This window comes from Propithecus coquereli, unplaced genomic scaffold (genome assembly GCF_000956105.1).
Source record: "Propithecus coquereli isolate 6110/MARCELLA unplaced genomic scaffold, Pcoq_1.0 Scaffold1, whole genome shotgun sequence".
Classification (NCBI taxonomy): domain Eukaryota; kingdom Metazoa; phylum Chordata; class Mammalia; order Primates; family Indriidae; genus Propithecus; species Propithecus coquereli.
Window position 1 is genome coordinate 1455183 of NW_012133857.1, and position 11744 is coordinate 1466926.

The window sequence follows — 11744 nt, forward strand, 5'->3', positions numbered from 1 at the left end:
TCTGGGTGGAGCAGGCTGGCGCTTCAGTTGAACCCAGGTACCTTTCTCTTTGGCTTCCTTCTTTTTCTGATCATTTTCCTTCACACGTTTCAGGAAGCTATCTCGGCTCTTAGAGTGCTTAATGTGTTCAATACGTACATTAATCCTCTTGGCAAGAATTTTCCCTTAACTTGTTTGTTTACAACAATTCCAACAGCATGCTGGGTAACATCGTAGACTCTTCCAGTTTTGCCATGGTAACATTTGTAGGGCACACCTTTTTGAACAGTACCAATTCCCTTGATATCTACAATATCAGCTTTCTTGTAGATTCGCATGTATGTGGCTAAAGGAACAACTCCATGTTTTCTAAAAGGCCTAGAGAACATGCATCACGTGCCTCTCCTCTTTCCCTTTGTGTTCATCATTTTGGCGAATTACTGGAAGATGGCGGCTCTGGCGGAAAGGGAGCTGTGGCTTGTCTCTTCGCTTTATTGATTGTTTCCTTTGCTGCACAGCTTTTTGGCTTGATGCAATTCCATTTGTCTATTTTTGCTTTTATTGCCTGTGCTTTTGAGGTCTTAACACAAAACATCTTTGCCCAGACCAATGTCCTGAAGCATTTCCCCAATGTTTTCTTCTAGTCGTTTCATAGTTTCAAGTCTTAGATATAAGTCTTTAATCCACTTTGATTTGGTTTTTGTGTATGGTGAGAGACAGGGTTATAGTTTCATTCTTGTGCAAATAATTATCCAGCTTTTCCAGCACCATTTATTGAAGAGATTGTCCTTTCCCCCTTATATGTTCCTGAGGGATACAAGAAAGGGAGTTGGGGAAGAGAGACCAGGGAAGGAAGTAAAATCAGTGAAGGATGCATTAATAAAGTCATTACTGCCATGGACAATCCTTTGGAGATCCTCTGAGAAGCTTTGCTGAACTGGTCTCAGAAATTTCCTATCTAGGGATAAGAAAACTGGAGTATTGTTCTCGACTCCTGTGCATTGTTTGCTGTATGCATCTCGGGGTGGGGCGGGCAGAGGCATTAAACCTCTGGCATATCCAGACTGCCTTGTGCCTGGGCTGAGCAAGCCTCCTCAGTGCCAGAGAAAGCCTGGTGGAGAAGCAGAGAGATACACGCAGGCCCTGTGCATGGGAACTGTCCAACACAGCTGCAGGTGGGTCAAGGGAACATGCAGTGGCATGTATCACAGTATCTGCCATAGGGACTTTTGTTTTTTATTCCCTGATATATCTAATATATCCCCAGCCCCTAAACAGTGTTCAACCCTTTTTATAATGAATGAACGAATACTATAGGCATTTGTTGGATGTGTCCCCAGCATCCATTTTCCCTTTTATGATCAACTGTATCCCTTTTTTCCCCTAGGAAACCATCTCTCCCCATTTCTCAGCCTGGGCCTTTGGTTGGGATTGGCTGCCATCCCTAGTTCCTGGATGTGGGCTACTCCCAGAGCCCCCACCCCAAAGACTTAATCCAATCAACCCCTCTTACTCACTTCCTCCTACCCCCAAATGATCTGTTCAGAGATGGACACATGACACATTTTGAACCAATGAGAGTGAATTCCAGGCTTGTTCTCTCTTTTCCTATAAGGATGTGAGGTCTGGCTCGGCTGCAGTTTTACCCCCACGTGAAATCTTGGAACTTCTGGGCTGATAGCATGACGCCCGGAGAGAAAGCCAATAGGAAGGCAGAGAGGAGAGGGAGAGACTTTTGGTGTTTGGACACATCTTTTGGAGCTGCTGGATCGAGTTTCCTTTGAAGCCAGAACTAAATCCGGACTTTTAATTGCCATATCCAGTAAAAATTCCTTTGTGTTATAAGCCAATTTGAAGTGGATTTTCTGTCACTTAAAGCTGAAAGAGTCCTCACTTATTGTATACCTAACTCACAGGTTTGTTGTGAGGCTCAAATAAAATAGCACTTGGTGAAGCAAATGATACTCAACGAATGGTAACCAGTATTATTATGATGATGTATTTAGTTTTACAGAGTTATGCGACCTTTTTATTCTACTCACCAACATTGGCATGTTTCTGTTATTCTTTTCAATATTATTCAATTTCTACCCTTAAAGGAGAGAGGCTGAGGGTCCAGCCTAGCCCCAGGCTCCCAGCCACCAGCCTGAGCCTAGGATCCTCCCTGCACAGTCACGGCTGGTGAATGACACAAGGCCCACTTGGTGTGGTTCTAATTCCTCTGACATCTCATTTTCATTTTTTGGCAATATTTGTCTGCATCGAGCTTACACATAAACGTTTTCAGCAAAGTACTGCAAATGCCCTTTTTAGAAATCTGAACCCGCATGCAAACAATAGCAACAAGAAAAAGGTGTAAACTTCCCAGAGCAGTCCCGGATTTTGAAAATGTGATAAAGAGGTTATTGTGTGCCTGAACTTTTCGCACAAGAATTGGAGGAGATTTAACACAAGGAATAATAAACAGAGGAAGGCTGGCTAATGCAGAGCAGATGGGCCTGCAGGGCAGCACTAAGCATTTCAACATCTTTCCCCGGGGACCTTTGGACTCCAGATGACTGAATGCTGGTGTCTTTAGCTAAAAATAAAGTGAATGCCATTGGGGAAGTCACAAATATGACTTATTTGATTTTGGGGGTGATTGATGGACTAAAGTTTTTAAGAACCCACATGTGGCAGGGATTTGGCATTCACTAATTTAATCCTGACCACAACTCCATTTTAAAGACAAGAAAATCAAGGCTCCGAAAATGTTAATCACTTCCTGACGGGCACACACAGCCAGTATGACAGTGGAGCCAGGGTCAGTCCTAGGTCTGTCTCATTGCATATGCCATGGTTCTGCAAACTGGGGTAATAGGTGAGCAGGGAAAAAGAGTCATGGCCAAATAAATTTGAAAAACAATGACATTTTATATATGTATATATACATGTACACATATATACACACACACACATATGTATACACACATGTGTGTATACACATATACACTTGCCTAGAAATAGGCTTACTAAGGTATAATGGATGTACCACAGATTGTACATATTTAAAGAATACAACTTGGTAAGTTTTGACATGTCTATACCTGGGAAACCATCACCACATTCAAGATGATGAGCATTTCCAACATTCCCAAAAGTTTCCTCCTGCCCTTTTGCAATTCCTACCTCCAATCCCTCCTGTTCCTCCCACTTCTGATCTTAGACAACCACTGATCTGCATCCTATCACTACAGATTAGTTGCATTTTCTAGAGTTTTACATAAATGGAATCACATAGTATGCACTATTTTTTGTCTGTCTTCCTTCACTCTGCATAATTATTTTGAGATCCATTCATGTTATTGCATGTTTATCTCTTCCTATTGCTGAGTAGTATTCCATTGTATGAATATGCCGCAACTTATTTATTCATCTATAGATGGATATATGGGTTGTTTCTAGTTTTGGGCTATACAAATAAAGTTGTTGTGAACATTTGTGGACAAGTCTTTGTATGAGGTATATTTTCTTTCCCTTTGGAAAAATATCTAAGAATGGAATGACTAAGTCATATGGTAGATACATGTTTAACTTTTTAAAAAATTTTTAAAAATTTTAATTTTTAAAGAAAACTTTTAAAGAAATTGTTGGCTGGGCGTGGTGGCTCATGCTTGTAATCCTAGCACTCTGGGAGGCCAAAGTGGAGGATTGCTTGAGGTCAGGAGTTGGAGATCAGCCTGAGCAAGAGTGAGACCCTGTCTCTACTAAAAATAAAAAACTTATCCGGGCGTGGCGGCATGCACCTGTAGTCCCAGCTACTCGGGAGGCTGGGCTGAGGCAGGGGAATCACTTGAGCCCAGGAGTTTGAGGTTGCTGGGAGCTAGGCTCAAGCCATGGAACTCTAGCCCAGGTGACAGAGTGAGACTCCATCTCAAAAAAAAAAAAAAAAAAAAAAGAGACACTGATAAACTTTTTTCCAAAGTGGCGATAGTGTTCGAGAGTTCCAATTCCCCGTATTTTCACCAGTACTTGGTATGGTCAGTCTTTTAAATTTTTGCCATACTAATAGGTGTGTAGTAGTATCAAATCTCTTACAGTTTTATTTGTTTTTCCCCAGTAACTAACAATATTGAGTATGTTTTCATGTGCTTGTTTATCATCTATATATCTTATCTAGTTCAGTGTTTGTTATATTTTTAATTATGTTATTTCTTTTCCTATCATTGAGTTTTAAGAGTTCTTTACGTATTCTGGATACAAGTCTTTTAATAGATATATGTTTTGTAAAGATTCTCCAAGTCTGGGCTTGTATTTTCATTCTCCTAACAGTATCTTTTGAAGAGCAGATGTTTTCAATTCTGATGAAGTCCAATTTATATTCTACATCTCCTAATGTCTGTTTCACATTTTAAAAAATTTTAGTTATATTCCGGAAGATTTCCTTGGCTCGATTTTACAACTCACAAATTTGCTCTTTGGCAGTTCATTCTATTACTCATTCTATACGTTAAATTTTTTTGATTATCAAATTTCAAATTAACTTGCAAAATAAAAATCATTCATAATGTTTGCAATTTGATAATCTTGCATCTCTCCAAGAATATTAATTATTCAGATCGGCTCAGCTGTCAGCTCTATTTCCTCAGGTGTAAGTTCTGTACTTGGTAAAAGAGAGTCTCTTGCACAGAGCTGGATTTCCATAGTTGCTTGGGGATTCTTAACTGAGGAATCATCTTGTGTTTGGGGATCCCTGTTAGCCTGTCTTTGACTGCTTATTGCAGTCCACCTCCAGGATGGAGGGTGAGAGTCAGACGTAGAGCCACCAGGGGAGGATTTCTTGGTATGGGAAGTTCTCATTCCTCCCCGGTGTCACCAGCCCCCTGGGATGCTATCCTGGCTCCTGTCATAATGGCTCATGCTCCTTGCTCCTAGAAGGAGGCAGACACCACTATTGCTGCTGCCTCCCCAAGGGTGGTGGGCACAGGGCCTGTTGACCTGACAGATCCTGCTCAGGTCATCCTACTCATTTCCCGTCAGGTGCTCAGAGCCGCTCCTGCTCCCAGGCTCTGGTGCCTCAAGGCCGTGAGTGTTCTTGGAGCAGCTCCCGTCTTCCACTTTTATGCAAGAGTCCTCCCCGATGTGTCCTTTAGTACAGGGATCTTTTTATAGTCTGATTTGATTGCCTTCCATATTTCAGGGAATTCTAAAGATTTCTTATCCATAAGATACCCCTTCCAGTTTTCTAACATTATGGATCAAAACCACATTTTGTCTCATATCTAGAGACCAGCGTTGGAATGGGAGCCTGTAACTAACGCTCAGTCTTCGAACCAATCTGTAGGCAGTATTTGCATCTATAGAATATCTTGGCATTTGAAGGTCCATGTGTGCAGCCCACATATGCCATGTGTTGTTGTGAAAGTTTGGTTTGCCCTTCCTTTGGAAAAGTTTTCTGGGGTCCACCTGCTGAGGGGAAAAAAATAACCATTTTTAGAAATGAAAATCTGAACATTTCTCTCCCCTATTAAAAACCTTTCAGTGGCTCCCATTGCCCTTCAGGTGAAGCCTCCACTGGCTTTATGGGTCCTCCAGACTCCATTCCTCACTCTCTCCCCACCTTCTTTCTTGCTCTCTCTTCCAGGCTCAGGTCATTTTTTTCCCACTTCTATGAGAGGGCCCTGCTCTCCTGCCCTTGAACAGCTATTCTTTCTGAACGGAATGTTCTCTGCCTTCTCTTTTCTTCCTTTCCTCTGATCCCGACTCATCCTTCTGGTCTCAGATTAGAGGTTCGTTTCTCAGCACGCTCAGACACCTCTGGGGCCCTGACCCACATCCACCAGCTGCACCTCTGAGTCCAGTTGTGGCTGTGGCTGCAGCCCTGGAGTGGACAACTCTGAGTCATTCTATGCATTCTGCTGGAGGTTCTGGTGGGATCAGGCGCCTAGGCCCACATTTGTGACCTTGATAACCTGTCCTTGTATTGCCTTTTCCTCACTCTCTTGAGTCTCCTACTTCCTGGGATCACCTCCCAAATAAACTGCCCATGGGTGAGTCTTTGTCTTAGGCTCTGCTTTCAGAGGGTGGGAGGGACCCAAGCTAAGCCACTTCCAGTCTGCATTAGAGCCCTGTGACCAGCTGTGGTGGCTCTCACTACGCTACTGTAACTGCTTGGTTCACTTCTGTCCTCTGTGCTAGACTGAGAGCTCTGTGAGGGCAGACCCCTCTCCACCGTTTTCATCAACGTATACTCAGTGCCTAGAACTGCATTAGCACAAAATAGTTGAGTGAACATCTGAATGGATAAATAGAGTTTGTCCTTCTCCTTGCTCTGCTATCTTAGAGGCTTTCCAGGGGTGAAAAATGCTCATGTTAAATATGGAAAGAGGATCTCAGTGAACCCTATACCAGCAGCAACTGTCTATAGGAGATGCACAATTTCATCTGGAAACTATAATTAGGAAAAATCCAAGCTCTCATCCTCATTTCTGGACACTTTAGAGCCTCTTCCAATCTCTGTTATGTAGCAGACAGCCCAGAGTGCTGGGAAGAACATGAGATTTGGGATGAGGCCATCCTGGTTTTAGATTCCAGCTCAGTCACGTCTCCGCTGTGTAGTCACGCAGAAGTCATTTGTATTTTCTGAGCCCATTTCTTCATTTGCCGAAAGGACATAAAGTAGCACATGGCCTCCTAACTTGACGGGTCACCACCAGTGCAGGGTGCCACAGAGGAGTGGTGACTTAGATATCATTCTAAGGCATTCATCTCTGCATCGTGTGAATGAAAGGCTAACATTCTAGAAACAGCTCTTCCTTTCAGACTTGATGATAGGATGCTTGTCTTGCTTACCGTGGAATCCTGGTACATGACGTTCCGGGAGTCAGACTGCTGGAGTTGAAACCAAGTCTTACCTTACAGCCATGTGACCTTAGCCATGTTTCTTCACCAAATTGTGTCTTTTTTTTTTTTTTTGCTTTTCCTTGTTCAGGAGAAGAAACCTCATTGTGTCTTAATTTCCTCATTTCTTAAATGGATGCGATAAGAGCACTTACGTTGTAGGGTTGTTGGGAGGACTAAGCAAAGTCACTCATGCAAAGTGCTTAAATTAAAGATGGCTGCAAATTCTTTGCTACTCCTTCCCTTGAGAAATGGAGTCTAATTCCCCTCCTCTTAATCCCAGGCTGGCCTGGGCAACTTGCTTGGCCAATAGAGTAAGGCAAAAATGACGTTCTTGGACTTCTGAGGCTGGGTCATAAGAAACTTGCAGTTTCCACTCAGGCCTCTTGGCACACTGTCTCTGGGAGCCCAATGCCACCATGCAAGAAGTCCGACTACCCTGAGAGCATCATGTGGCAGAGGCCACATGTATGTGCCATGATCGGCAGTTCCAGCTGAGCCCAGCTGTTCAGCCATTCCCAAGGTACCAGACATGTGAGTGAGGCCGTCTTGGACTCTCCAGCTACCAGCTGACTACCTCTGAGTAACCTCAGTGGACGCCATACGAAACAGAACCAAATTGCCCAGCCAAGCCCTGCCCAAATTCCAGCCCACAAAAGTATAAGATTTAATAAAGTGGTTGTTTTAAACCACTAAGTTCTGGGTCAGTTTGTTACACAGCAATAAATAACCAAAACACTTGGCACATAATAAATGCTCAATAAATATAAGCCCAAGTATTTTGACGTCAAATTCCCATGATAAAGATGTAAGAGTAGCCAGGTTTGGGAGATTACTATCCTGATCCTACCTTTCATGACCACCTCCTTCCCTCTCCCTGGTTCTCCTAGCGATGCTGGGACGTGTTTTTCAATCTGGTGCACACTGGGCCTGCGTCTGCTGAAAACCTCATGATCTGTGTTCATTGTCCACTCTCTGCATAAAGTTCACTACACCCAACAGCCCCCAAATAACTTCTAATTCAACCTCTGCTACCAACTCCAAGGGTAATCTTGGACCCATCTTCTGGGCCCCATTTCCCCATTTTTAGATGAAGGTTGAATTGGACACTTTCCCAGGGCACATCCTGTTTCTGATGTTACAGGGACACAGCTTGTCCCCCCCGTCCTCCATCCACCCTCTGCTCCTTTACAACCTTCAATTTGTTGGTATTTCTTTTCTTTCTTCATCCTTCGTTTTTTTCTCTTCCTCTGCCCCATTCAATGTTTAGGCTTGCCCCAAGTCTCATCTGTTTATTTTCTTAAATTTTTTTTAAATTTATTTTTTATTTTTATGGGGAAATTAGTTTTTTTATTTCAGAGTAGGAAAGGGTTTTTAAAATTTATGTATTTATTTTTATTTCAACAGATTTAGGGGGCACAAACAGAGTTTGGTTGCATGGATATATTATATAGTCTCACCTGCATTTAGAAAACCCTTTCTTGAGCTCTTATAATCCTCCAATGACCAGCTCATTTATCCTTATTTTTCACCTGCACGCTGCTGCTCTTTAACTGGTCAACTCTTAACTCTTCAGGGCTCAGCTGAGGCACTGTTACTTCAGGGAAGTCTTTGGAGACACCTGCACCCCCCCACCCCGTGCCTGCCGCCCCAACCCCATACAAGCACCCTTCCTCTGTACTCCTAGAGCACTCTTTACCCACCGCCTCCCTCATTTCAACCCCTTTCATACTGTAAGCAACTGGTTAACCATCAGCTTCCCTTGCTAGACTGCTCTGCAAAGGCATGTCATGTTCATTGCTATAGCTCGAGCACTTAGCAGTCTTGGGTACTAGGACACAGATCTCTGCAACTCTCCTTCCACATTGACAGACAACAACAACAACAACAAACACTTCTACTACAACCACAACCATTGGTTGAGGCTTTCTATATGACAGGAATTGTTCTAATCACATTACATGAATCTTGCCAGTAACTCTATGAGTAGGTTCTACAGATGGGGAACCTGAATCTCAGAGAGGTTTGGTAACTTACTTTATTTTGTTTTACTACTAGTAAATGTTGGAGCTGAGGTTCAAACCCAGGAAGCTGACCCTGGGTTAGCGAAGCCCTTTTGGGAAAGACTTTACTTCTGATATTATTGGCTTTGGGCTTTGATGTACATTGTCCTTTATTTATTTATTTTTTTAAAATGTGTATCTTGTGTGTGCAATTTGCACTCCTTCCCTAAGCCCTCTCTCTCCTAAATGTGACTGTCAGTGTCTTGGTGACCCACAAGTGCCTCTACCTCCCTACATGGATGTCCTGGGTTCAAAGTGCATCTTCTTTGCTACACCAAAGACACCCTCTCTCTATCACCTTTCTTCACCAAAGATGCCCACAGCACCCTACAGTGAAAAATCAGCACTGCGATGGGAGAGGCACATTCTGAGCAATAGCTATGGCATGTAGCAGATTGTGCATTCCTGCAGTTTTGGCGCTCATGGCTTCACGAATGGAGAGATGAGGCTTCTGATGGGATTAGCCCTGTCTGAACCAGAGGGATGTAATGGAAACATTCCATTAAAAAAACAAAAACAAAAAACCCACAAAGTCAAACCAAGTTAAATAACCACAACCAAAGGAAAGAAAAAGAAAGTAAAGACGAGACAAAAACCAATTACATGCAGAAGAAGGATGCAAGTTCCTGGAGGACAAACAGCCTACCCACATCTTAAAATTCTGGAGTAAAGATGTGGCCAAGTTTCTTCAATCTTTCATAAGACCTCTAGACTAGTATTTCTCAAGAGTTCAGTACCCACAGGTGACTGAATGGATGTTAGATGAGCAAACAGACCACCACTTTTAGGTACATGTTTTAAAAGACGCATCAAATTTTTAGAAATAAAAATAAAGCATATCTTAAACTTATTAATAATTATTTCATATCAGTAATGGGGACATATTATTCAAAGTTAATCATTTGCACATACTATGTCTGGGTCTACTGCATGTATTTGTTTCACAAATCATTTTTTAAAGTTCTTTTCATACTTTTTATTTCTGTAGATCCTAACTCATAATTATAGGTAATGAACAAGTGTTTGGTGGCTATCTAAGATTAGTCTGAGTGTTTAATTAAAGATGACCCCAAAATTTCATTGTTGTTTCATATAAAACACTAATTTAAGTGTTTGCCAGATGCCAAGTTGACAAGCATATTTTATTCGGAATATTAGAGGGTTCAACTTGGAGATAGTGGTGAATAGATTCTGTTGTTGTTTGTTCTATGTCAACTTGCTTAAGTTGGAGTTATGTTTCCCAGGACCCCCTTTCCCTCTGGGTGTCTGAAGATAGAGTAGGTCAAAGAGGAATTTTCACAAGCTTTAGAAGGCAGAAGTGAAGCAGCAGCCATTACTCCCTGAAGTTTGTCATGGTTGGATGTGGTGACAGACAGAGGTAGGGGTGCTGGAGGGTTCCAGTTATCCTTACTGTCCTCCACTCTGCCGCCTGGTATTCTTCCCAACTGATAGCCTTGTTGACCTGAAGTGGCCCCTGGCCCACCACTTGATGCATGAGACTGTAATTTATTTATCACTGTATCTCCAGGGGATGCAGATCCTTTCTTAGAGGTGTTCAGTATCTTGAGGGTTCGTTGAATAAATGCATGTGCATGGTTTTATGTGCATTGATTTTGGCTACTCAGTATTGGGTAATAGTAATATAATTTTCTTCTGGAGAATCACCCCCTGTCCCACCTTTAGTCAGTGTGTGTTGGATAAGGTTGATTCTACCCTTAGCTCCACTGGCCATATGAGTTCAGCCAGGCCAATCAGGTTATCACATGCCCCTGCCTGTAGTGATTGGTTCAGGGATGGAATTTGACCTAACCTGAAACAATAATATATGATGGTCTTTTTCTGTTGAGACAGAGGCACATGATCTTTTCTGCAGGACTTGAACCTGAGAGGATATAGGCCTAATGATATTGGCAGCCATTTTGGAGCCATGTGGAACCTAAGAATGAAGCCAACATTGTGAATAGCAAAGCCATGAGAAGAAACAACACTGTGTTTTGATGATATTTGAGGCCCTGGATTGAGCTGTACTGGGAGTCAGTGTCCATTGGGTTTCAATTATATGAGCCAATAACCATCCCCATCATTTTTTTCCCTCAAACCATAAGGAGTGGGATCTCTGTGACTTGGAACGTGAAAGGCCTCACTCACACTGAATAATTTTCAATTTTCCTTTAGGAGCAGAACCCTTTTTTCAAATGAAAGTTTACACAAACCCCATTACACAACAAGGTTAATAGCAGAGCTCCTGAGGATCAGGCCCTGCCCTCCTGCCCTCTTAATTCCCCAAGTTCTGAAGCAGTTCCCAAGCTACCTCTGTGGGACACCAGTCTTGGCAGAACATACTTAGAAAACCACAAATTTAGCCCATGTCTCTTGTTTTAAAGATAAGAAAACTGAAGTTCAGAGGCAAGACATGACTGACTCAATCCCAGTTACTGGCAGATCTGGGCTGCAAACCAGGCCTCCAGACGCTCCCTCAGGGGTCTTCCTCACATGGAATCACAGCGCCTGACATGCTGGAAAGAGGAGCAGGCACGCGATGGGGCGGCACGCCTAAGAAGCTGGTGCCGAAGGGATGCCTGAAAAACAAAATTAGGAGAGCCTGGGGTCAGCATTGCCCTGGCTCTGGCTGGGCTGAGGACAGTTCTGAATCTAGAACTGTCTTATTTCCTGGGAAGAAATGTCCCTGGAATGGAGAAGTTCAGTTCAATCCAACATCTTTACATTGAGTGGTTACTGGTTGCTTTATCCCCATTGCCCGGCAATCAGCTGGCAATGGGATAAAGACCATGGACCTTGTAGCCTGTGTGACCTAGCTGCCCA

General features: G+C 42.9%; 1 protein-coding gene across 1 annotated transcript; it reads left to right on the forward strand.

The window, feature by feature from the left end:
• Positions 1-2306: 2306 nt before the first annotated feature.
• LOC105811611 (chromosome unknown open reading frame, human C3orf35) lies at positions 2307-11364 on the forward strand (the record flags this gene model as incomplete). Its single annotated transcript, XM_012646198.1, is given in 5 exon segments — positions 2307-2516; positions 2518-2654; positions 4743-4761; positions 4894-5043; positions 11314-11364. Coding segments are annotated over 5 exon segments (567 nt in total), but the record flags the coding sequence as incomplete, so codon positions are not given.
• Positions 11365-11744: the final 380 nt, after the last annotated feature.